The 25425-nt window shown below is 35.0% G+C and overlaps 1 protein-coding gene across 1 annotated transcript in view; it reads right to left on the reverse strand.

Annotated features, from left to right (window-relative positions):
* Positions 1-25425, reverse strand: part of EXOC5 (exocyst complex component 5) — a 63655-nt gene that overhangs the window by 2111 nt on the left and 36119 nt on the right. The window contains exons 6-17 of the mRNA XM_043985464.1: positions 24772-24800; positions 14705-14814; positions 13421-13465; positions 13181-13321; positions 12076-12158; positions 10843-11052; positions 8769-8916; positions 6134-6242; positions 5651-5771; positions 3004-3090; positions 927-1035; positions 516-731 (exon numbers count right to left, since the gene is read on the reverse strand). Coding sequence (XP_043841399.1) covers positions 516-731; positions 927-1035; positions 3004-3090; positions 5651-5771; positions 6134-6242; positions 8769-8916; positions 10843-11052; positions 12076-12158; positions 13181-13321; positions 13421-13465; positions 14705-14814; positions 24772-24800 — 1408 coding nt within the window. The remainder of the gene's footprint in view (positions 1-515; positions 732-926; positions 1036-3003; positions 3091-5650; positions 5772-6133; positions 6243-8768; positions 8917-10842; positions 11053-12075; positions 12159-13180; positions 13322-13420; positions 13466-14704; positions 14815-24771; positions 24801-25425) is intronic.

Below are 25425 nucleotides of genomic sequence, written 5' to 3' on the forward strand. Positions count from 1 at the left end.
AAATTTTAATTCTTTGCAAAGACTCAATTAATACCAACTATAATCATTCACAGAAATATTTTTCTTGAATAAGACTAGTTAGTCCTTTCTCTAACTAATGCAAAGTATGAGCTGAAAAATTTTAGTTGAAAACTTCATAAGGAAATTATTTTAAAATGTACTGTAAAGAAATTAAGAAGTGGGGAAGAAATAAGGAAAAAAAACACTAATTATGAATTTTTTTCCTGATGCATAATACATATTTTATGCTAGTCATGTATATCAGCATGGGCATATGGACCTGAAAAAAAGGCTAGGTCTAAATGAAATCAGGTATCCAAACTAACTATTCAGAAAATAAGAAGCAAAATACTGACAGTCTGCTTCTTTAAGGCCATAATACCCCCAATGTAATAAGATCCATCTCACAAACAATATGCATTATGGTGATTAAAGAAAATGCCACAGGCTATTAAAATTTTGATGGGCTGATACATTTTGGGAACCTGTTTACAAGGTTTAGTAACGGTGCTTACCTTAAAGTCTTTGGCACATTTCCTGTATTCAGCCACATCACAAATTGCTAACATGCCACCCATACAACTATAGGAATATTGTTGAAGATGTTCATAAATAAGTCGATGAAAACGCACTCCAAATTCCATCAAAACTGTGTCCACATTCTTCCCATCCATGGAATTTCTTATCTTTTCCACTTGTTTCCTGACATAAGCACAGACTTTAACACATGCCTGAAAAAAATTTGTACTATTATAATATGGAAATGTCTATCAGATCAGTTGTTTTTTAAATTCAGCCTCTAATTTCAAAGAATAGAAGAAAATTTTATAGCATAACATACAATATTTTAAAAATATACATTAGCTTTCAAAGGTATTTTCAAAACACCTATAATAATTAACAAAACTACAGTTAACATCACTCACATTAGTGTACTGAATCAGAACATTATTTTCATCTTCTGGCTTAAAGTCAGTCTTCTTTTGTTCTGCAGTTAAGATATGCTTCATCTGTCCAACCATACAATTCAATGTCCTTCAAAGTTAAAAAGCAATATGTTTGAGTTTATAATTATTAAAGTTTCCTATAATACTAAACTATTTTTAATTTGAATTAGATAATTCCACAATGTTAAATTAGCTCTGCTTTATTGTTTGCTTTAGAACAGAGAACAAGTCATCATTTGCACAATATTTTAAGACAACTGTCATATAATTCAGAAAACCATCACTATAGAAGAGCAAAGAATTAGGCAGAAAGGATTAAAACACTTCTAAATAGGGAACAATTCATTCCCTCTCTTTCAAAGTTAGAACTTCCTGCCCTTATTCACTTATCCTATTCATGAAAAGAAAACCTTTTTATTTCAATCTTGGCTGATAAAATCATTCAAAAATGTCTACTTTTCTGTCTTAGTAAGTACAGTTTAGTTTAGTAGCTGTACAATAATTAAATCTCTTTGATTTCCTATGATTTATTTCTCACCTCTTACTGAAGTGATAAAACCAAATTCAATTAATGAGGATTCTGGTTGATCAAAATTTAACTGTAAGAATAAAACATGAAATGAAGTGTTTGATAAGAAAAAAAATACATTGTGAGGCAGTACATATTAGTGGAAAGAGCATATAAAACTAGGATCTAGTTCTGGTTCTGCCACTAACAAATGACCTTGGATAAGTCACATAACCTATCTGGTGTCAATTTCTTTGTAAAATGAAGGCAGACTAGACTAGACTTTAAACTCTAAATTTCTGTGAGTCTATACATTCAAGTATTCAAAGCGGATGGAGCAGGCACAAGGTATTCATATTGAATATAAAGTTGTATAGACAATTAAAATGATGAAACAGATAAATTCTCCCCATGTAAAGAGTCTTAGAAATGAATAATATAAATTTGAATGAGGCATCGTCAGGCCATGTATTACTTCTTGAGAAGGGAATATTGACTTGGGAGATGTAAGAAAAGATAAGGCACAAGAGAAAATCTGGCTAATCAGCAGCACTGGCATAAAAAGAATTTTAGTTGATGAGATCAATTTCAACAGAGTGATAGAGGCTGCACTAATAAAACATGACGTTCAAAATAGGCAATACTCTGTGTTTGATTCTAAGAGTCACAAGTTAGGAGGGACACTTACTAAAAGACTGATCCTGCATATGATGTAGTTTCAAATAATTTCCTCACCCTAACCACTTGGACGAGATCTACTTTGCAGGGAGACGGCAGCTTAAACTTTAGTTTTTAATGTTAAGGGCACAAAAAAGGGAAATTTAAAAGCATGCACACATAAAACAGTATATAAGTAACCAAAATAATTAACATGTTGGAAAATAATACCTATAGAGAAAGCCTATAAAGAAGTAGGATTATTTACAGAGAAAGAGGGCTTTAGTTTAGACCATAGAATAAATTTCCCAGGAAAGAACTCAAAATTGGAAGGGTTTATAGTGTCATAGCTTCTCTTAGATCTGTTATCGTTCAATTTAAAAGCAGCAGAGTTAACTAGATTATTTATAAATGTTCTTCTAAGTCCAAACTCTGTCAAACTAATGTGGTCTATTTGTTCTAAGCATATTTTCTTACTTCTTTTCTTTGATGCCAGATGTTATGTGGTATAAAAGAAACCACAAGTTTGAAATTTAGTTTGGAACTTATTTTTGTTCTCTCCTCTCTCCCTCCTCCCAAGCACCATATACACATGTTTTAAAGGAATTGATTTTACTGCTTGTTTAAAATACATGTTAAAAAATCCTGGAAATTTAAATTCAAAATTAAATCATCTTTTAAAAAAATGTTAGAGAGGTGTTTTTTTGAAGAGGAGAGGAGGAAGCACACTTTAGAGGTAGCCTTTTCTAGGAAGTAAAAGATAAAGAGCTTTTGACTGCAATTGTGTGAAAAATTAATTCTCAGCAATTTTCTAGAATTAAAAACATTGATATCTTAGGCAAATAACAACAAATAATAGTTTGAGAGTAAAAAATTGTCAATACAACTTGCCTATCAATACCAGTATCCAATTTCATCTCCATTTGTTCAATTATGTCTTTTTTCTTCTGAAGGCATTCAGACAACTTGGGAGAAGAGCTATTAAATATTTAAAGAAAAAACACAATGTTATTAGTTATTTGAAAAAATCTAAAATCTTAGCTTTTTAAAAGTAATCTAGTCTTACCCCCAAGAAGCACCCAAGCAGTGAGTAAATACAATAAGTATTCTTTCCCATTCACCAAATTATCGTATTTACAGAGACTGTGGCTATGTACAAGGCTCTATATAACTCAGTTACAGTAAATTAATACGTATATGAAATGAAATGGGATGAAAATATCACTCAAGTGATCTTCAAAGTTAAAAGAACAACAATCATTCAAAGGTTGATGAATTGATGGCATGGTGGCCATAAGCAAGATGAAACACTCCACACAAAGAAACAAGCAAGAGAAAAGAATAGTATCATCAGAGAAATGTACGACAGAGAATAAAAGAGCTAGTATCAGGATAAATGCTATATATGGTGTCCCCTGGCCAGCTTGCAGTGCTACAATGGTATCTATACAATGTCAAAAAGGCTGGAGAAAAGTTTCTAGGACATGGTTGGCCTGTATGGGATAAATTTTTCAAAGATGTGGTTTCAAATCATTTCATCACCCTGACCACCACTTGGCGAGATCTACTTAGCAGGGAGATGGCAGCTTAGACACCTTAAGACACCAGCAAAGAGTCTCATGGAATGGAAAGGCATACATGGGTCATGATCTCTATTACTGGAGAGAATAAATACCTAAACTGACCTACATAAATAAAATTACAGATTTATTATCCAGGTAATTTTTAAATTATCAGAATGATTTGGTTTCACTCCTAAGAGAATTAATTCTTGAAACAAACAAAAAAAATTGTGCTATATTATTCAAAATTCGATGGGAATCACTAAGTTAAATGAGACTAAGAGGTTAAGAGTGTAATCTTGCTAGTTTATGGCATCGGAAATTGAATTCAATTTGGGAAAGGGGAAAAAAAGACCTGGCAGTTATATTTCCCCTCTGAGTCATCTACATATATATCACTTCTCATCTCATGTGTCCGTGTCTCTGGGTGTGTGCGCGTGCGTGCATGCGTGTGCATGTGTGTGTGCGAGTGTGTGTGTGTGTGTGTGTGTGTGTGTGTGTTTCAGGGGTAGGGATCTGGCCCAATGGCTTAAACAAGTTTTATCACAGGAAGAAAGGCTCTCTTTAGTGGTAAATACTAGGAATTATTTTTCAGAATGTGATCCTGAAACTATCAATGGTACAGTTTTTGAGATGTTAACTGAGCTATTCTCTCATAGTATATTATTTCTCATAAGATATCTATACCTTGATAGCTATATGGACAGGATACTTTGATAAAACATAATTGAAAAATCAATCTTTTTTATACAAATCAAAATTACTACCATCCCCTCATCCCCCACCCCCCACCTTTGTTGCATCAATAGAGACACATAAGGGATGATGGATCTTTTGCATACCTAGAATGATCTGAAACATTAAGTATACAGCACTTACAATTAACTCATTAGATAAATCATGTACTCTAACAGCTACAGAGAAGGGCTAGCTCATTTACTGGTCCAGCTATGAAGGAATTAAAGGATGAGTAGGATTTCAATAAATCTAGAAGCTGGACTAGATCAACTGAACTGCCAGGTTCTTTTCAAACTAATAAGGTACTATGATTTATGAATAAGCAGAGTTTTTTTTTTTTTTCCCTTCTTCCTTTACCCAATCCTTAGCCCTGAGAGGTGGGGAATTCCAAGTATAAGGAATGGTATGAAGGAAAGCAGTACAATTTTTGTACAGATTAGAGTACAAGAGGAAGGATAACATGAAAGAAGGCTGTTATGGTAGTTTGGAAAAAGATTATATATGGCTCTGAATGCTAATTTGGATTTTTATTTATTAAATTCTGTGTAAACACTTATTCTTTCTGAGCAGTGAAGGATGTGACCAGACTTTTGCACTGGGAAGAATAAATTGATTAGGGAAGGGAGGATAACACTGGATGGTAAAGACTGGAGATAGGGATCAGTTAGGTCACTGTTAATATAATCTAGTTAACAGAGAATGAGGGAAAGAATTAGGATTATGGCAGTTGTAACACCAAAGAAAAGATAGATCCAAAAGTATGGCCAGGGATTCACTATGAACTGTAGGTGAGGGAGAGAGGTGGAAGGGGAAGTGGTGAGAAGAGAAAAAAAAAAAAGAGGCAGGAGAAGAAAGGGAACTTATTTGATTCTTGCAACATCCCAGTGGGGTATGGTAAGTAGAATTATTCCAACTTTATAGGTGAGATTTTAAAAGTGTAAATAACTTGTTCAGTCACAGTCACACTCATACTCATAGTCACAGAAACTAACTAGCAGAGCTAGGACTCAAACCCAGTTCTTCTACCTATAAGCATAGAACTCTCCTCTCAGCTAAAATATCTCAAAGAATACCTCTGAATAAGCATTTATCAGGTGACTACCATGTGCCATGCACTAAAGATATGAAATCAAGAACATAAAAAACCCTATACTCAAGGAATTTACATTCTATAGGGGAAAACATCAAGTATTTGTGTAGAAATAATTCAACGCACTAGAGTAGATTATTTGACTGACCTTATCAGTGGCATAAGGTGATCATTAAATTGCTTGTCAAAAAGGTGGAAAATAGTGTTGGCCTGTTGTACAACATCCAAAAAGTAAAGATTTGCATTTTTAGAATCTGAAGAAGGAATTCCTAAGGTGTAAATGAATGCGTATTAAAATGAGCTATTAAGAGAAAAGAACATCTTGCTTCATTATAAATGTATTTGGTTAGTCAGCTAACTACTATTAAGTAGTAATAGTAAATCATCTTTTTTAAGATAACACAGAAAATAGTATTAAAATTAAGATCATAAATCATTTAATAACAAGATATTTTCGATTAAACATATTGATGATGATTTTAAAAGTTATACAGTTTTAATGATTTTATTACTTAAAAACATATTTCAGTATACTACATCTAAAATATAGATTTTATATATTAAAATGTCCAGTATTTCTAATATTTTTATCTACTACTTTGCATACATTAAGACAATATATTATACTTACCAGCAAGTCCTGTTTCCAAGGCATAATCAATATGCTCAATACACAAAAATTCCACAAGAACAGTAAAAATTCTAAAGGCATTCCTTGGCAAGTCAGATGGGTCAGAAAGCTTTTAAAAACAAAAACAATATCCACATCAGCTTAAAAAGAAGTTAATTTATTTAACATTTACTGAACATATAAGGTATTTTGGGGCTTAAAAATAATAAAACATAGTCCCTACCTTTGTGGAACTTATGGTCTAGTCAAAGAGAAAAAGACATACAACACAAGGAAGCATAATATACAAAGTATAATTCACAAAAATAAGAAAAAAGTAAAAAAAAACCATATATAAACAATTGAAATCACATAACAAAAATGAAAATAAATGTCAAAAACATAAATAATGATTTCCATCATAACACACATGCCTTCTCAATGATGCTCCAAATCTTTCTTGCCCTATAGTGGTGGCTAGAGCTTTTCTGACTTGGACCAGGCCATCCTAGGAATGCCCCAAATAAACTTAAGTATATGATTAGCAACACTGGTTTTTACTGCTTGTCTAGCTACTTTAAAGAGTATCCAATGACAAGAAGTAACTATGGATGCCACAGAATAAACATGGCTAACTAAAACCCCTTAATGCTGATGAGGACCTCAGGCAGTCAAAATAGCTTATCATCAATGAATTTCTCTTCATCCTTTTTCGAACCTATTTGTTTTCAACCTATACAAACCTCCAAAATAATGGCTTTCCTATTATTACTATATAATCTATTATGTCTATTTGGTTTGTAAGTCTCAAAGTATAACCCACCCCTGCCCCCCCATCCCAGTATTTGGGGATTTGGCAAAAGGTTTACCTTAAGATTTTTGTCTTTTGTCTTTATAGAATATGAATTCTAATCCAGAATTAGATACCTGTGACTTAAATATTAATCAACAAGTATTTATTAAGCACCTATTTATTATATGTAAAGTGCTGTGTTAAGCTGCTGAAAATACAAATACAAAAAAACCAAAACCCTACTCATTAAAGGTTTATATTTAATGGAGGAGGCAAGAAGTATATATATAAACATACATAGAATAAATAGGAAATGAATAAGTAAAAATATATACAAAGTACTTAAATACGTGGTATTTGGGAGGAAAAAGGCACTAGCAGCTTAGGGGAAACCAGGAAAGGTTTCATACCAAAGATGGTGCCTAAGTTTCATATTACAGGAAGCTGATACTCTTTGAAGCTGAGGTGAGGAGAGACCTCACTCCAGGCAGAATGTACAGCCAATGCAAAAGCATGGAGGTGGGATATGGGATATTATATGTGAAGAATAGAGAGATCAGTATCAAAAAGGATCAAAATACTGCATGATTTCATGCTCTTGATTGTAACCAAAATTAAATATTAATCTTTTTCATGAAAAAAGTAATTTTAATGTACTTTACTCACATCTTGATTTCATATTCAATTCAAAGATTTTAAAGTTCTTTTAAAAATATTTATTTTATTCTGAACTTAAGAAATAAAACAATCATTTCCATAAGATAGAACAGGAAAAGAAGACAATTGTACATAAAACTGCAAATCTATTATGTACAACTTGCTGTTGTTTTTAAATATATAATAAAATTATCATGTAACTTTCTTTTTCTTTTTTTCTCCCCCCCCTGCCCCCCGGACATGCCTTAGAGATGGCTACCATTAGAAACAAATATGTATGTCTATGTGTGTGTATGTAACATATAAAAATATATATGGGGGCAGCTAGGTGGCACAGTGGATAAAGTACCAGCCCTGGATTCAGGAGGACCCGAGTTCAAATCCGGCCTCAGACACTTAACACTTACTAGTTGTATGACCCTGGGCAAGTCACTTAACCCCCATTGCCTCACCCTCCCTCAAAATAATTGTGTGTGTGTGTGTGTGTGTGTGTGTGTGTGTGTGTGTGTGTGGTGTGTGTGTATATACATAAATAAAATTAAATTCTTACTAAGTACCAAGCACATAGCACTGAGGAATGATCAATTTTTAAAAAATGTACAGGCACGGAGTTTCATTTAATATTATATGAAATATTCTATAATGTAAAGTCCTAAAGCATTTAGCACTATCCTCTAAAACAATGTACCATTTATCTTGAAGATTAAGGAAAACATTTTTTCTGTGTTTGAGAGCAGAGATATTTATGTGGCCTATTGTATAAAGACACATATATAGTACTAGGGATTCTATATAGTTGTGAATCATGGAACACTATAATTTCCAAAGAAAATTATCGATGACACGAAAAGAAGTGGAGAGCTACATACAGTGTCAGTAGGTTATAGAATATGACAAATAATTTGGGCACAAGTAGCTTAACTATATCAAGGAAGTATGTAATTGGAAAAGAATGGAAAAATAACACATGAGATAGTCCTAGAACTGCAAAGGCATCCGTGGAATGAATGTTAAGAGACCTGGAGAGAAAGCTCTTCAGTATGTAAACTAGATCCTTCACTGAAGATTTATAGAAGGACCTGTGCAAAACTTGTACAGGGTGAGAAGGTACAAGGGGCTACACCAAAAGAGCAAGCACCCACACTGAGGAATTAAAGAAACCACTGACATGTATTATGTATAAAATTAATTTGCAATCATTCTTACCCTATGACATCTTTCAAAGGCTTGCTTAGTTTCCTGTAAAAGATTAACCACTACTTCTTGGGAGAGGAAGGTTTCACCATGTGTATCGATACTGGGTCCAAGTGGTAAATTGGTCCGTAGTCTGATTCTCTCTTTCAGATCTTGAATACTAGAATACCATAAAAAACAAAAATATTTCCATTAGGCACAGATTTTAAATGTAAAATTATAATAAATATGCTATGCAGTAAGTGTGATGGTATGAAAAGCCCTGAATTCACTTCTAATTCTTCCAGGAAGAGTATGATCAAGGGCAAGCCAAGCATTCTCTCTAGGCCCCAGTTTCCTTATCTGTAATTTAAAAGAAGGAGCAAGGTACTCTCTTAAAGTCCCCTGCAGGTCTAAAATTCTGCTATTATAACTAGAACACCTCAATTATTGAGCATCTCTCCTAAGAATATTTCCAGCTGACATGGTGTTTTAAGTCCTCAAACTTATCTGGACCTTTCTAAAAAAAATTTTGTTAAAAGTCCTCTGCCTTCTTATATACTTACTAACCACAACTCAACCTTATCACTGATGACAGTGATGTAATGATGCCTTTAGGGAATCTTGAGAAAGGAAAAGCTGTTTAAATGGTTCCTCCACTAAATGTCCTCTAATTGAGATGCTTATATCTATTCTTTTTTTTTTTTTGCGGGGCTATGGGAGTTTTGTGACTTGCCCAGGTGTTACACAGCTAGTAAGTGTCAAGTGTCTGAGGCCGGATTTGAACTCGGGTCCTCCTGACTCCCGGGCTGGGCTCTATCCACTGTGTCAAGTGTCTGAGGCTGGATTTGAACTCAGGTCCTCCTGACTCCAGGGCCAGTGCTCTAACCACTGCATAATAATTTTTTTTCTGTTTTATTTCTGGCTGTTGTCATTTATTCTTATTGTCAATCTCCCTGTTTACAACATCTCCTGATGCATACATAGTTCTAAGATACACTTATCTTCTAATCTACTATGTGCTGGGAAACAAGATGATCAACTATATTAAAAATATTACATAAAGAGTAAAGAAGTTACCTTTACATTATAAATGTACACTTAAGTAACTTCTGAGTGAGTTTGTTTTATGAATAAAACATATAAGCTTTCACGACAATTAGTTTGTTTACTCATAATTTTTTTTGCTTTTTTCCCTGTATTTCAAGTCATGTTTCAAGTGGATTAGACTGCCAAATAAGTGAGGTATTGCTATAATCCTAAGGTTTATACAAAACCATTTTTTTTCCATGAGATAATAATCTAGTGGTGACTGGAGGCCTATTATAACTGCCATTTTATTTATACGGCAAATTTATACACAAAAGTCATTAAAAATCTTATCAACATGAAGACCATACTCGGCATAAAAAAAATTTCTGAAGGCTAATTCAATCCAACACATGTTAATTATGCATTTACTATGTATACAGCCCTCCAAAGATCATTTCTGCTCTAATGCCTCATCATTAACTGGAAAAAGTGGCTGAAAATCCAAGCAAGTCTCCTAGGTCAGTACAAGCTATGGCAGAAAAAGCTAGTAAGGTACTTTGCTTGTATTGTCTTAGTACTAACTTAGCTATGTTCAATAAAGCTCACTACCAGAAGATTCATTATCAGGAGATGACTGTCATCTAGGTATAAAGTTATTACATTTCAAGAGGTTTTACCTTCTTAGAAGTATGGCCAAGTCTATATTACAAAAAGAATTCTGTAACATGTTTTCAATGAACCAATATTATTTAGAAACCTGTTTTTGCTCAAATATAAGTTGAGAGGCTAACAGAATAGAATATAGAGGGACCTTCAGTATCAGAAAGACCTGGGCTCAAGTCTTACCTCAGGCTGTGTGCCCCTGGGCAAGTCACTTAACTTTTCAATGTCCTGGGCAATTATTTATTTATTTATGATATTTAATATCATAAGTTACAGAGAGAAGGTGCCAAATTACATTGGTAGGGAATTTTTTTTTTAGCAGAAACTTTCTATGCCAATGAAACTACAGCCTCAGTCTCCACCCCTCCACCCAAAGTCTCTTTGTATGTATAAAATTCAGTTTGAAACTTACCCTCCTGTGCCAATGGATCTCTTTTGATGATTTTTTGAATCATAATAGCGTTGTAAGATCATAGCACTTCTGCTTTTCAAATAACCAATCTCCACCTCAATATAGTTCTCCAAATAGGAAATGAAAATGCATTTGATAAGCTTAGACAAGAAAGTCTGTTTATCAGTACCTAAGTTAAACTCCATCAACTTGCTGGAAAGATTGGTAGTTCTTTTCATAGAGGGAGGAAGGAAAAAAAGATTAATGTATGTTTTGGATATAGTAGCACAAGTAAGGAATATCTATATTTCTACAAGTAATTTTGGTTCATTATTTCAGACTACCACTTCTTAAAGCTGGTTGGGGTGGATTAGGTATTATGTAATTAGAAGTTCTAAAGTGTTGCACTCAAGGTAGAATGCACTATCAAATACAAATAATTTGACACTAGCAATTATGTTCTTTAAGGATACTGCTAGAGAGCCATACTAAAAGTGGCTCAGAATAGTGAGCATGATGACAGATATCCCTTAGTTGCTCCACATATGTGACACCCAGGATAAATATTAAAAAGTGAACTCTCATCACTTTCCTTGTGGGTCTTTCCCTGCCTTCTTTCTCAGTCTTCCTCTAATTGCCTCCTTCTGCTGCCTAACTCATCCTTCTCATTAACAGGCTATTTTCCACCACTGTAGAAATTGTTAATGCAGACTTTCTGATCAAAGTTACTTTTAGAGAATTGGCTTGTATATGGGGAATTGTCATAAGAAAAAATATTTAAGGACTGTTCTAAACAAAGTTTCACTCATCATTAAGGGTAGCAATGATCCTAATAATAAAAGAGGAGAAATTTTCACAATCAGACTTAAGACTAAAACCATCCTTCAAAATAAATGACACTTCCTTATTCAACTTCAAAGATTCTAATTCAAAATATACTTTTCAAATAAAGACATGCAGCAAAGTGTTTCTTAAAAGGCTTATGGCATCTTCCACTTAAATGAGGAAAAACTTCCTCATATTTATACGACTAAGAATATATGCATTCCTATTTTATATGAATATAAATAATACCAAGATCCTTTCCCACAAGCGCCTTTAATGCAACAGCATTAAACCACTTTAAAAAAATAATACTGCTACTCCCTGACTTAACATACTTAAACAATTTTCCATGCATTGCCCTCCTATCGCAATACCTGCAATTCTTTTATATTCTAAAAAAGTATAGATTTTATATAGATATAGATATACCTTGTATAAAGATCATAGAGATTTTTAAGATACTGTTCTGCATCAGACTTCCTACATTCTTCTAATTGGTCTTTCACAAAACTCTAGAAAAAAAAATCACACACAGAAATCTAGGTATAAAATATACATTAAATATGGCAATTTCTTTTTTTCTTAACAACTTTATTTTTCTCAATTACATGTAAAACCAATTTTTAACATTTGGGTTTTTTGAATTTTCAGTTCCAATTCTCTTCCTCCCTTCCTCCCTCCTTGGGAAGATGAGCAATTTGCTATAGACATTCATGGGTAGTCACAAAAAAACATTTTCATATTAGCCAATCTGGCAGTTTCTTAGGATAATCTCTCCTCAGAAATTACTAATATGTGTTAAAAATTCTTCTTTATTCAAAAATACAAAACAGCTTAGAAGAAAGTAATTGATTATACAAAATAAGGAACCATACAATTTTTAATTTTTTTTCAAAATTTGCTATATTTTAATTTTGTTAAAACCCAAACAATCTGCTATATATCTTTGATGATTTTTGGAAACACTAAGAACTCAGCAGCACCCCATTCATTTTAAAACAATCTACACTGCTTCAAAAAATACACTGTTTTTACAAATCAGCATTGATTGATTCAATTAAAGTACGGCATTAATGAGATGAAGGTCACAAATTCAGTTCTCAGAGTCCTTAGCTTCATACTGAAAAAAGCTCTAGTCAGCCATAGGTTTCAATTCCAGCTTGCTAACTTCACATATACTGGCTATGAGAGTAAAACAACAATGAACAGGGGATAAATGCCTCTTAATCATCCATAGCCACTACTAGGAAACTCACTGTGTGTGTGTGTGTGTGTGTGTGTGTGTGTGTGTGTGTGTGTGTGTGTGTGTGTGTGTGTATATATATATTACTCACAGTATAACTTTTATGGTAAAATATATGGGTATTTTATTTTTTTCTAATTACTTAAGTAGGAGGTAACTATATCTAAGACTAATCTCTAGTATGCATAACTTTTGTAAGATACAATATTAAGAATCAGAGAATATTTCTCTTCATTAATACACATAGGAGTTAAAAGACTATTTAACTTATGAGTGTTAAAACAAAATTACCTGAAGTTTGACTTCAAACACATTTTGTATAAGTTTGGCCAGTACTGTTTCTGGACTACTAAATATATCTCCAACTTGCTTATTTACACGTTGGCAGAGAATTGCTGTATCTTCAAATATGTCGCTTCTCAAATTAGCATTCTAAAGAACAGAGCAAATTAATACTTTTACACATCTTTAAAGAGTGCCAATTAGCATGAAAAAAACTACAAAATCCAAAAACATAAACTGTGATATTACCTCTTGACACTGCTTTATATACACATCAACACAGTGAGAATAACCCTGAGAAAGGGAAAAACATAAAAGTCATGATATCTGAGCAAGGTGAATTTTCTAACAGATAAAATCTCATTACAAGGAATGGTTCTATATGAAAATATGTCCCTGTACCTCACTAACCCTAAAAATTCTCCCATTTTACAAAGTTGACACAAAACTAACCTCTCACTCCACCCACCAAACCAGATCACCACACAAAAAAGACTCAGGAGAATGGAGAAAGACTGGGTTAATGATGTATACTTGGTACTTCTTTCCTTCCTTTTCTAGATTTCAAAGTACTAGTTTCCATTTGCTCATTTATTACAAAAAGACTGGTCTTCAGACTTAGGCCCTGAAATCTGGAAACATGATTTCCATCAACATGTTCATTCTTAAATTTTAATGTCCCATTATGTTCATTATGACTTTTGGTTTACAGTAATCATCATAAAGAGAAATTAAGAAATCTAAGCAAAGTACATTTTGATCACAGTTCCATAATAGGTATTTAAAATATCAATTTATCATTTCTTGATGTCTGATATTTAAGATTAATTCATGCAAAAGACATAGCACATATTCCCAAATCATTGGGAATTCAGAATGATCATTCTCGAACTCTTACAACTTAAATAAGAAAAATCAGAGTACTGAAATAATGTTTTATGATCAAATAAATGAAAGACTTCAGAAATCCCATTGTTCAGTCTTAAACTTGCAACAATTGCTATAAAATATTAAGGTTTTCTTTTTTTCTATTTAGAATTTTTATTTTCCCAAATTACATGTAAAAACAAATTTTGACATCAATTTTTTTAAACTCTGTGTTCCAAATTCTCTTCCTCCCTCCTTCCCTTCCTACCCTACCTTAAGAACTCAAGTAATTCAATATAAGTTATACATAAGCAGTCATGCAAAACATTTCCACATTAGCCAGGTTGTAAAAGAAAACAGACTAAATCAAAACTTAATATAAAGTAACTAACAAAAAAATTATGCTTCAATCTGTGTTCAGACACCATCAGTTCTTTTTCTGTAGATGGACTGCATTTTTCCTAAGTCCTTCAGAGTTATCTTGGATCATTGTATTGCTGAAAATAACTAAGTCATTAAGAGCAGATCATCTTATAATATTGCTGTTATTTTGTATGCAGTACATTTCACTTTGCAACAGCTCATGTGGGTCTTTCTAAGTTTTTCTGACAGCATTCTGCTCATCATTTTTTTTTTTAGTAATAAGGTTAAAATTTAAGCATTTACCTTAAAGTGAAGTAAAACTGCTGCCACTTCTCTCATTCTGGAGATTTCACCCCTTTTTTGAGCATTGGTAAACTCCTGAATAAGCTGGCATTCTAAATCATGGTACTTACCTAAAGAGAAAAAATATCATTTAGCTCTTCTTAGGTAGATAAGTCATTCACAAAGAATTAAGTGTATATGAATTTCTTAAAAGTGATAGTAAAGGCTGATTTCAGTAAATATTTTTACAATTATTTACTAATTTATATTTAATATATTTACTAATTTTAATAAATACCATTAAAATTAGAGAATAGAAAAGGTATGAGGTATATAAAATAAGTGTAGTCTAAAATGAGTACATCTACCATATTGTGAAGTTGATACTTTAAGGTCAGAAATTTTCCCCAAATCAATGTGTGGTTAAACATATACCACATAGACTAACAAGTGAGCCCTTCCTACTCATGTTCCTCCTGTAGAAATTCTACAGCTAGTTGTGGCAAGAGGGAGTTACCGTAATCTTGACAGAAAGATGGCAGAAAAGAGATAAAAGAAAGAAATGAGAGATGAACAAGGAAGAAGGAAGGAAATGGCATATTGGTAGGAACACTAACTGATCTGATCAAAAGGGAAACTAGAAAGGGAAGAAGAGGGAGTAAATTACCTAGATATATATATAACTATATGGTAGGTAACATCTGACATAAGAGAAAGAATAAAATACAAGTAATGCATTAATTTATAAGACACCATAACCAGAAGAAGTTAAAAAATAATACTCATGACCTCATAGCTAATATGACAATTTTCAGCACAAGGGAAATAAACAAACATGAACAAGATCAAGGAAGCAAAAATTACCTCCAAAGCATGTATCACTGATTTTTATTTCTAGACCAGAATATGGCAGAACAAGTTCATACTGTCCAACTAGAAAAGATTGAACAAAAAGGGAAGCAGAGTGCAACTGTACATAAAAATATTCAAACCTATTGAAACACATGAAACCTGAGGAAAGAAGCACAATGGAGTTTTTAGATGAAGATAAAAAGGGGGAAAAACAGAAGTCATATTGTGGCAATAACTGCACACTAACTACAGACCATGTAATCAACTGAATTTCAGAAGCAGATCTAAAAACTGACACAGAAACAATATATTTCCTGAATTGAAATTAATATAGTTGTGCTGGAAAACCTGGATATCTATGGGGCATTCCTCTCTGCTAACAGCAGAACATCTAACAAATTCTTGATTGGCCTTGATAAACTTCACATTTCAGAAGGAAGAGGAAGCAACAAATAGAACTATTATTTTGGACCTGATGCTGCACAAAGATGAACTGCTTGGTGACACTGAAATGACAGGAACTTTGCCAGGTGGTGACCACATTATCATAGAAGTCAGTTTTAGGCAAGGAAAACCAAATATTCATGGTCAGATGTGTAGTCTGGAATGGCAAATTTTTAGAGGTCCAAGGTAGGGATGAATGGTCTCACACTTTAAATAAAAGGGAAAGCAGCATAGGAGCACTGAGAAATTATCAAAAATGAAACTCAAATAACACAATAAAAAAATTCTGTGGAAAAAAGGGGAAAGCTGCTTAAACACACCAATGTAGCTGAAAGGGAGTTAATGAACAAGCTCAGACTCAGAAAGAAAATGAACAAATGACAGAATCCAGGGTAAGCAATGGAGAATGAATACAAAAAAGTATTATAGTTCTGTAACAAAAGAGTTAGAGAAGCTGTGGCTGGAAATAAAAGAGGATTTTGTGTTTGTTTGTTTTGCTCATGTCAGAATTAAGAGAAAAAAAAAAGATAGTACCCTTGCTTGTAATGTATACAAAAACTGTAATGGATAATTGTGGGAAGGAACTAACTCCAATTTTAGTTGTGTTCTTTACAAAGGAGAATAATCTTCAGAACTGAGATAATACAACATACATGGCTAACAGGAAACTGGACCCCTGGATAAGTAAGGATATTAAATCACAGGTCTGGATTAAAAAAAAAAATCTACACACATCAATATATGATGAAAGGAACATGGCATCTTTTCCTGGATGATATTCAATAGCAGACTGTCTTTAAACTGTCTGAAAAACGTAAAGAAGAGAGAAATCCATTAGGTTTTTTGTTTGTTGATACAAAAAAAGTAATTTATTCAATAGAACAAAATGCGAACTTAAAAGGTACTCCTCTAACAAAAGGATGTGTTAAAATCAAAAAAGATAACCTTGAAAAATTTAAAAGCAAATAAGTATTTTTCTATGGTCTGCTGATAATGTATATAGTAAGACATAAGTCAGGAAGTATTCTTGCCAAAGGCATTTGTGGGAAAATATCATCGCAAAGTCCAAATCAAGAAAATGAGAACCTCCAAGATGTTACTGTCTATGGATGACACAAGGAATGTGATCTGTCTATCCATACATAAAAGAACAAATAGATGTTTACTATCTAGATTTCAACATGTATTTGGATGGACACTATATAGAGTTTGTTCAACAGTATATATGAGATACATAGTACAGATGGACATAGACAAGTTAGGCCCATGAGAACAGACTGTTTTACTGTCCAGAATTGGAAAAGTTCTTTTACTGATCCCAAACTTTGATGAAAGCAAAGGCCCATCTTTTCATTACTAATATATTACTAGTGTTGCGCTATATGGAGCACACTGCCTCCAAAAAATATGATACTCAAAGATGAATATCATAGAGAAAGCCATAGAAAAGTGTATTTTGGGGGAGGGCAGGCAGCAACACAGAGCCAATGAGAAACTTGGAAGAACAGGAGTAAAGGATATCATCAAGAAATTGTATGATAGGAAGAGAAGATGAGTCGGTCATGTGGCAAGAATAAAGGATAGGCCACGGAGGGGGGGAGGGGGGGTTGAAACCAAGGTGGTGGAGGAAAGGCTGTAACTTTCAGAGGTCCAAACAGGATCCATCCACATACCTTCAAAAAAAATGTCATAAGACAATTCTTAAAGCAGCAGAACCAGAAAAGAACAGAGTGAGATCTTTTTCCAGCCAAAGACGGCTTAAAAAGGGTGGCAGGGAAGGTCTGCTGTATCAGGGTGGGAGAGGAACACAGCACATGGTGCAGATCCAGCCCCAGGCAGGCTGCACCTTTAGAGCCTCGGCATCATCAGCTTCAGTAGCTAATTCTGAAACTCAGCGTTTCAGTCTGAAACGGTGAGGGGGTCCAGCAGTTGGCTGGGGGGAAATAGTAGGGGTCTCTGCTGGAGCAGAGGTGGAGAGCTGCTGTGTTGCTCAGGAAGCAGACTTGAGTGGCAGCGGCCCAGTGGGAGAGGGATACAAGCACACCAAGCTTGCAGATCACAGAGAATCAGATTTCAATCAGATTTCTGGTTCCAGGTCAAAGAGCAAGCAGGCCCATGGTTACTTATAGGCCAGGCAGGCTGAGAACAAGCCTCTCCTTAAATCATACCACCTGGGACCCCCTGAAGCTTGTGACAGTGCATCCTGAAAGCAGGGCTCCAAGTTAAGAAGGAATTAAAAGCCAATAAATAGGCAAGCAAGAAGAGCAGGCAGAGAAAGCAAAGGACCACTGAAAGTTTCTTTGGTTACAAGGTAGATCAAAATATACCCTCAGAAGAAAATAATAACAAAGTCAAAGTTCCTATATCCAAAGCTTCCAAGAAAAATATGAATTGGTCTCAGGCCATGGAAGGACTCAAAAAGGACTGTGAAGATAAAGTAAGAGAGGTAGAGGGAAAAGTAAAAGAGGTAAAGGAAAAAACGTAAAAAGAAATGAGAGTGATGCAAGAGGGTCATGAAAGAAAAAAGTCAACAGCTTGAAAAGCCAAATTGTCCAAATGGAAAAGGAGGTACAGAAGCTCTCTGAAGAAAATCACTGCTTAAGAATTAGGATAGAGCAAATGGAAGCTATGGACTTTATGAGAAATCAAGACACAATAAAGCAAATCCAAATGAATAAAAAATAGAGGGCAATATGAAATATCACCTTGGAAAAACAGCTGACCTGGAAAACAGATCCAGGAGGGATAATTTAAAAATCACTGGACTACCTGAAAACCATGATAAAAAAAGAGCTTAGACATCATCTTCCAAAAAACTGTCAGGGAAACTTGCCCTGATAGTCTAGAAATAGAAGGTAAAATAGAAATTGAAAGAATCCATCAATCACCTCCTGAAAGAGATCCCAAAATGAAAACTTCCAGGAATATTACAGCCAAATTCAAGAGCTACCAGGTCAAGGAGAAAATACTGTAAGCAGCTAGAAAGAAACAATTCAAGTACTTTGGAACTACAGTCAGGATAACACAAGATCTAGCAGCTTCTACATTAAAGGACTGGAGGGTATGGAATATGATATTCCAGAGGGCAAAGGAACTGGGATTACAACCAGGAATCACCTCCCCAGGAAAACTGAGTAAAATCTTTCAAGGGGAAAAATGGGACTTCAATAAAAAAGAGGACTTACAAGCATTCCTGATGAAAAGACCTGAACTGAATAGAAAATCTGACTTTCAAATACAAGATGACCCTAGAGAAGCATAAAAAGGTAAACAGAAAAAGAATCATGAGGGATGTTAAAAGGTTAAACTATTTACATTCCTACATGGGAAGATGATACTTTTAACTCGTATATTGTGTATTAGGGTAGCTGAAAGAAATATACTTACACAGAGGGCACTGGTGTGAATTGAATATGAAAGGATGATATCTGTAAAGTGTTTCATTTTTATCCTTTTTTTTTTGTGAGGCAGGCAGGGTGGGGTGGCTTATGTCTGGGGCTGGATTTGGGCTCAGGGTCTCCTGGGTCTAGGGCTGGTGCTTTGTCCACTGTGTCACCCAGCTGAACCATGATGATATCTTTAAAATAATGTTATTGGGGGGGGGGGGCAGCTAGGTGGTACAGTGGATAAAGCACTGGTCCTGGATTCAGGAGGACCTGAGTTCATATCTGACCTCAGACACTTGACACTAGCTGTATGACACTGGGCAAGTCACTTAACCCTCATTGCCCCACCAAAAAAATAAAATAAAATAAAATAAAGTTAAGGGGTAAGAGGAATGCACTGGAAGAAAAGGAAAGGGAGAAGTAGAATAGGGTAAAGTAGCTCACATTAAAAAAAAAAAACACACAAGAAAAAGCTGATGGAGTGGAGGGGAAGATGGGGAAGGAGCAGCAGAGTGAGTGAGCCTTACTCTCATCAGAACTGGCTCAAAGAAGGAATAACATACACACTCAAGTGGGTATAATATATTTTACCCTGTGGAAAAGTTGGAGGGGAAAGGGATAAGGGAGGAGAGGTGAAGGAGGACAGATTGGGGGAGGGGGCAGTTAAAAGCAAAACACCGGGGGTTTTTTTGTTTTTGTTTTGTAGGGCAATGGGGGTTAAGTGACTTAAGTGTCAAGTGTCTGAGGCCGGATTTGAACTCAGGTCCTCCTGAATCCAAGGCCAGTGCTTTATCCACTGCGCCACCTAGCTGCCCTGTAAGCAAAACACTTTTGAGGAGGGATAGGGTGAAAGAAGATATAAAATAGAGTAAATATCAAGGGGAGGGAACAGGATGGAGGGTAATACAGTTAGCAAAAGTAATTGTGAAAGAAATGATGAGCAGGATGTTATCAGAAGAACTTATGAAAAATGCAATCTATCTACAGAGAAAGAACTGATGATATCTGAATACAAACTGAAATTTTTTTTGTTAGTTCCTCTTTATAAAGTTATTTTGCCTGTTTTCTTTCACAACCTGACTAATGGAGATGTTTTATATGACTGCACATGTATAATTTATATTGAATTGCTTGGTTTCTTAGGGAGGGGCGGGGAGGGAGGAAGGAAGAAAATTTAGAACACAAAGTTTTAAAAAATCAATGTGAAAAAATTTGTTTTTAACGTGTAACTTGGGGAAAATGCCAAATAAATGAATAAATTTTTTAAAAAAAGAAAAAAGGGGGCAGCTAGGTGGCGCAGTGGATAAAGCACTGGCCCTGGATTCAGGAAGACCTGAGTTCAAATCTGGTCTCAGACACCTGATACTTACTAGCTGTGTAACCCTGAGCAAGTCACTTAACCCTCATTGCCCCACCAAAAAAACCCCAATAGAGTAAAGGATAATAGGTGGGTAGCCAGAATGCTCAGCTGGTAGCCTTGAGATGATGGGAAAAAAACATTCGCACAGGATGTGCTACTGCCTATATCAATGTAGAAAACTCACAAATCAATGACAGCACAGATCATTCTTGAGTATCAGATGCCACATGGCTATAAATCATGGGACACTACAATTTCTGAAGAACTAAAGTTGTAGGGTACCCAAAAAGCAGTGGAGAAGCACATGGTAGGTGTTAGTAAGCCGCAGCATATTACCAATGAAGAACTGCAAAGAAATAGAATGAAGAATATCATCAGAGAGATGTATGACCAGAGAAGGAGTCAGAGCAATCATGTAGGGAGAGTGTGAGATAACTGACAGAGAGTCACTGGTAGCCATGTAATATGAAGAGGGCTTCCAGCACACTGAATAAATCACCTGTGGAGGAATTACAGGAGGATGTGGATAAAAGTAACTGAGAATGAGAAGGAAACATTTATTATTAGAAACTCCCTTTCCCTTCAGAATGTTCTTTCCCCATCTCACCTTCCTGCCCCAAAGATGTGAGTATTATACAAAATTTTGTCTTTGGTCCTTTTCTACTCTCTTTCTACCTTGATGGTCTTTACCTACTGTCATGGCTTCAATTATTATCTCTATACAGCTTATTTTCAAATCTATACCTCTATCCCAAATTTCTAGTCCCATACTTCCAAATGGCTACTGAGTATCTCCATCTGCATGTCCCACAAGAATTTTAATCTCAAGAAGCCAAAGGTGAATCACTATTTTTCCTGCAAAGCTTGCCTTTCTCTCTAGCCTTCTATTTCAATTGATAATGTGAAACCTTTAATCTCAGTATTATTTTTGGCTCTTCCCTCCTATTCATTTCCCACATCTAATCAGTTAGCAAATTCTGATTGATTCTACCTTCATAATAATCTCTAACACATTTCTTTTCATTAACACCAAAACCAGTCTAATCTCTTCTCACCTAGACTAACTCAATAATCTCCTCACTGGTCTTCCCACTACTCTCTCCCTTCTCTAATTTATCCTTCAAACCACTGCCTGAATAATGGACCTAATGTGTGTTGATTCCTAAATTCAAAAACCTTCAGCTGGTTTCTAGAACAGTCAATTTTAACAAGCATTTAATAAGTGCCTCCTAACAGGCTGGGTATTGTGGCAGGTGCTGGGCATACAAAGAATGGGACAATCCCTCTTTGCAAAAAGTATGTGAACTCTAACAGTCACTATAAAATAAGATACAAACTCCTGAAAACACAACTTAAGGCCCTTTAACAATGGCTCTGGTTTATCTTTTCAACAAAACTAAACTGTTCTCCATTTTCTTCCTATCTATACTCATTTGTTCCTTTCTCCATGCATTCCCTTCCTGTAATTATCTTCTTTCTCTGCTCCCCTCTCAAATCTCCCATAGCAATTACCTTGGACCTCTCTTTTGAATTATTATATTGTGTAAAAAAAATTAATAACTTGTCCTAATCTGAAAAAATTATATAATGGTACTTATATGAAAAATTATAATTATATGAAAAATTTTAAGTTTAGAAAAATTATAATTTGGGCCGTAAGTCCGGCCGCGGTCGCCATTCAAATGTAAGAATTATTTTTAACTGATATGGGGGGAACTAATGGGACTGGGGGCCTAATCTTACTGGAGGACTAATCTCGGGACTTTTGACTGGCTGGCTATCTGACTGCTATTAATTTAATATGGGCCATTTAAAAATTTCTCCACACTGCTCCCAAATTGATAAGCAAATGATTAGGAAGCCTCTTAATCTTCCATTGTCCTAGTGCTCCAGCATCCCTGCTCTGTCTGTCCTCCCTTCCTTTCTTAATTTTCCAGCCTCCCCTTTCACTGTCTTCTCCCCTGTATATATGTTCCTTCTCTTCCCTCAAACCTCGGGCTCCCTGCGCCCCCACACACGCCAAGCTAATCCGCCGGCTGCACTAGAGCTGCACCCGGCAGGGCTCGAGGGGCCCGTGCCCGCTGCTGCGTGCCTGGGACCTCTGCACGTGCTGAGCTAGGGCCTGGCAGGACAAGCCTGGGATCTCCGGGGCAGTTCCCCTCAGTGCATAGGGAGCTGGGCTTTTCAGCTCAACTGAAGCAAGGGGGGAGGGGCACCAGCCCCTCTTACACAGAAAAAAACCCCTGAGGGCCTAAGGCTTTTTAATCTCAGCCCAAAGGCAGGGTCCCCAAAATAAATTCCCACAATATGCTCATCTAATATTAGTTATTTCTATACATATTCTCTGCTGCCACCACTACCACCACCACCACTACTATATCTTACTCCTTAAAAATCAGAGACTATGTTGACTGGTATCTATCTTTGTAACCACAGTGCTTTGCACATAACAAACAGGCTCTTTAAAAATGGTTGCTGATTTAAAGTGAACCCAGAAAAAGATCTCTATTATCCTGACAGAATGCTTTCCTTTTGATTATGTTCTGTACGAGTTTGGAAAGAAGACATGCATGAAATGCTAATCAAATCTGTGGATAACACAAAGCTAAGAGACTGCCTAATGTGCTACAATGACAGACTTAAAGGGAGACAGCTGGTGGTGCAGTACATAGAACACTGGGCAGAAGTAGAAAGACCTGAGTTCACATCCTGTTCTGATGTTTACTAGATGTATGACCCTTGCCAATTACTTAACTTTTGTCTGCCTCAAGTTTCCTCCATTGTAAAATGGAGATTCTAAAAGCTTCTACCTCCCAGAATCATTGAAAGGATCAAATGAAATGATGTTTGTTAAGCACGCAGTGGCTGCTTTCATAAAGGCTTGTTCTCTCCTTTCTATCTGCTCTAAACCTATGCAGCTGACAATTAAATAGCACCTTTTGATTTACAAAGTAAGCTACATACATTATTTCACTTTTTCTTTGCCAGGACCCTATAAGGCAGGTATCATTATTTTATAGAGGGATAAACTGAGACTCAGAGACACTAAGTGACTTATTAATGACTACAGAGCTAATAAAAGAGAGGCAGGATTGGAAAATAGGTTTCATTTGACTCCAAGTACTTTACCACTCTGCACTACATAAAATTTAATAGAAATAGATGAAAAAGTACCATACTGAGGTTAAAAAAATGAACTGCATACATATATTATAGGAAAAGATATGCTCAGATATTTATGAAAATAAAAAATTTAGAGAACTTCAAGCTCAATATGAATAAACAATTTTTCTATGTGGGAGTCAAAATATGTATTATCTTGAGCTGAACTGAAAGAAATACAGTAACCAGAAAGATACTATATCAGTTCTATAATATCCTATCTAGTTCTAAGTACTGCATTTTAGAAAATGCATTGCTGAGCTTGAATTTATTCTATTATTATAACTAATTTAGAGTCCATTATGTGGTGAATTTAATAAATAATATTCTTGAAGTTAGTTTAAGTCTGGCTAAACTAGCTTGACAGGGCTTGGCATTGGACTGATCTAAGAAACAATACTTATCAAAAGCAGACCCTGATTATCAGGATTGTTTCTCAGTTGTTTCCAGCCTAGGGGCAAGCATGTGGTTTCATTCTTCTTTTAATCCGTTAGAACTAAAATAATGGTCCAATCAAATAGGGACCCAGGTTATAATGCATTATTAATACATGGTATCCCAGAAATCCAGGATTGGCCCTCTGTTAAAGTCAAGCAATAAGACAGAAGCCAACTCAGAAATATAGTGAGTCAGAACTTTTCAAATGCTTTGACTTGCTAGGATGAGCTGCATGATGTAGGGTAAAAAGTACTGGCCTGGGAGTCTAGAGACTAGGCTTTAGACTGTGTCAACTGAAGGCCTCTTTTCCTCAACTGTAAAACAAGGGAGCTGGATTAGATGATCTATAATGTCTCTTCCAGGTCTAAAATTTTGTTTCTAAGTAGATTGTTATTAGATAACCTTTATTCATTTTAAAATTATAAACAGTAATATCTTTCACTTACTTGCTATTTTTGATTTTACTTCGGAAAATCTGTAAAACAAACCAAAATAACACATATTAGTACATCACTAAATGTTAAGTATGGAAAAATTAAATATTTACAGAACAAACACTTTCTATCATCAAAATTTCAGTCAATTCTCAATTATCTATGGCACTGAGGAAATAAGAGATAACAATAAAGCCAAACAAACTCTTCATTTTGTTCAGAAATTGACTGAATTAAGTTCTCTTTCTTTGTGTTACACATGGACACCCTTTGGTATCAAAAGAGATAAAATCAGAAAGAAAAGAATGAAGACCAAAAGGTCTAGGAAACCACAAAGTATAATTAACACTTAAATATAGGTCAATTTTATCTTTTAAATATTCCAGAGGATATTTTTTTAAAAACTTACCTAGTTACTGTGGGGACCAATTTTTAATCGGGGAGTGCTAGCTAAGCGGCTCGCCGCAATATTGAGGCAAGGAAGGAGACTGGCAGCCTCCCTCAAAACAGAACAAGATTTATTTTAACAAGAACGAACTTTTAAAAAACCACAAACAGGATCAGTAGGATCAAGGGAAAGGAAATAAAATGGGGAAAGGGAAATTATAATACCTGAAAAAATACCACCGCCCAGGAATCAGCTGAAAATACGCAGCAGAACGCCTG

The sequence above is a fragment of the Dromiciops gliroides genome, chromosome 2, assembly GCF_019393635.1.
Source record: "Dromiciops gliroides isolate mDroGli1 chromosome 2, mDroGli1.pri, whole genome shotgun sequence".
NCBI lineage: Eukaryota > Metazoa > Chordata > Mammalia > Microbiotheria > Microbiotheriidae > Dromiciops > Dromiciops gliroides.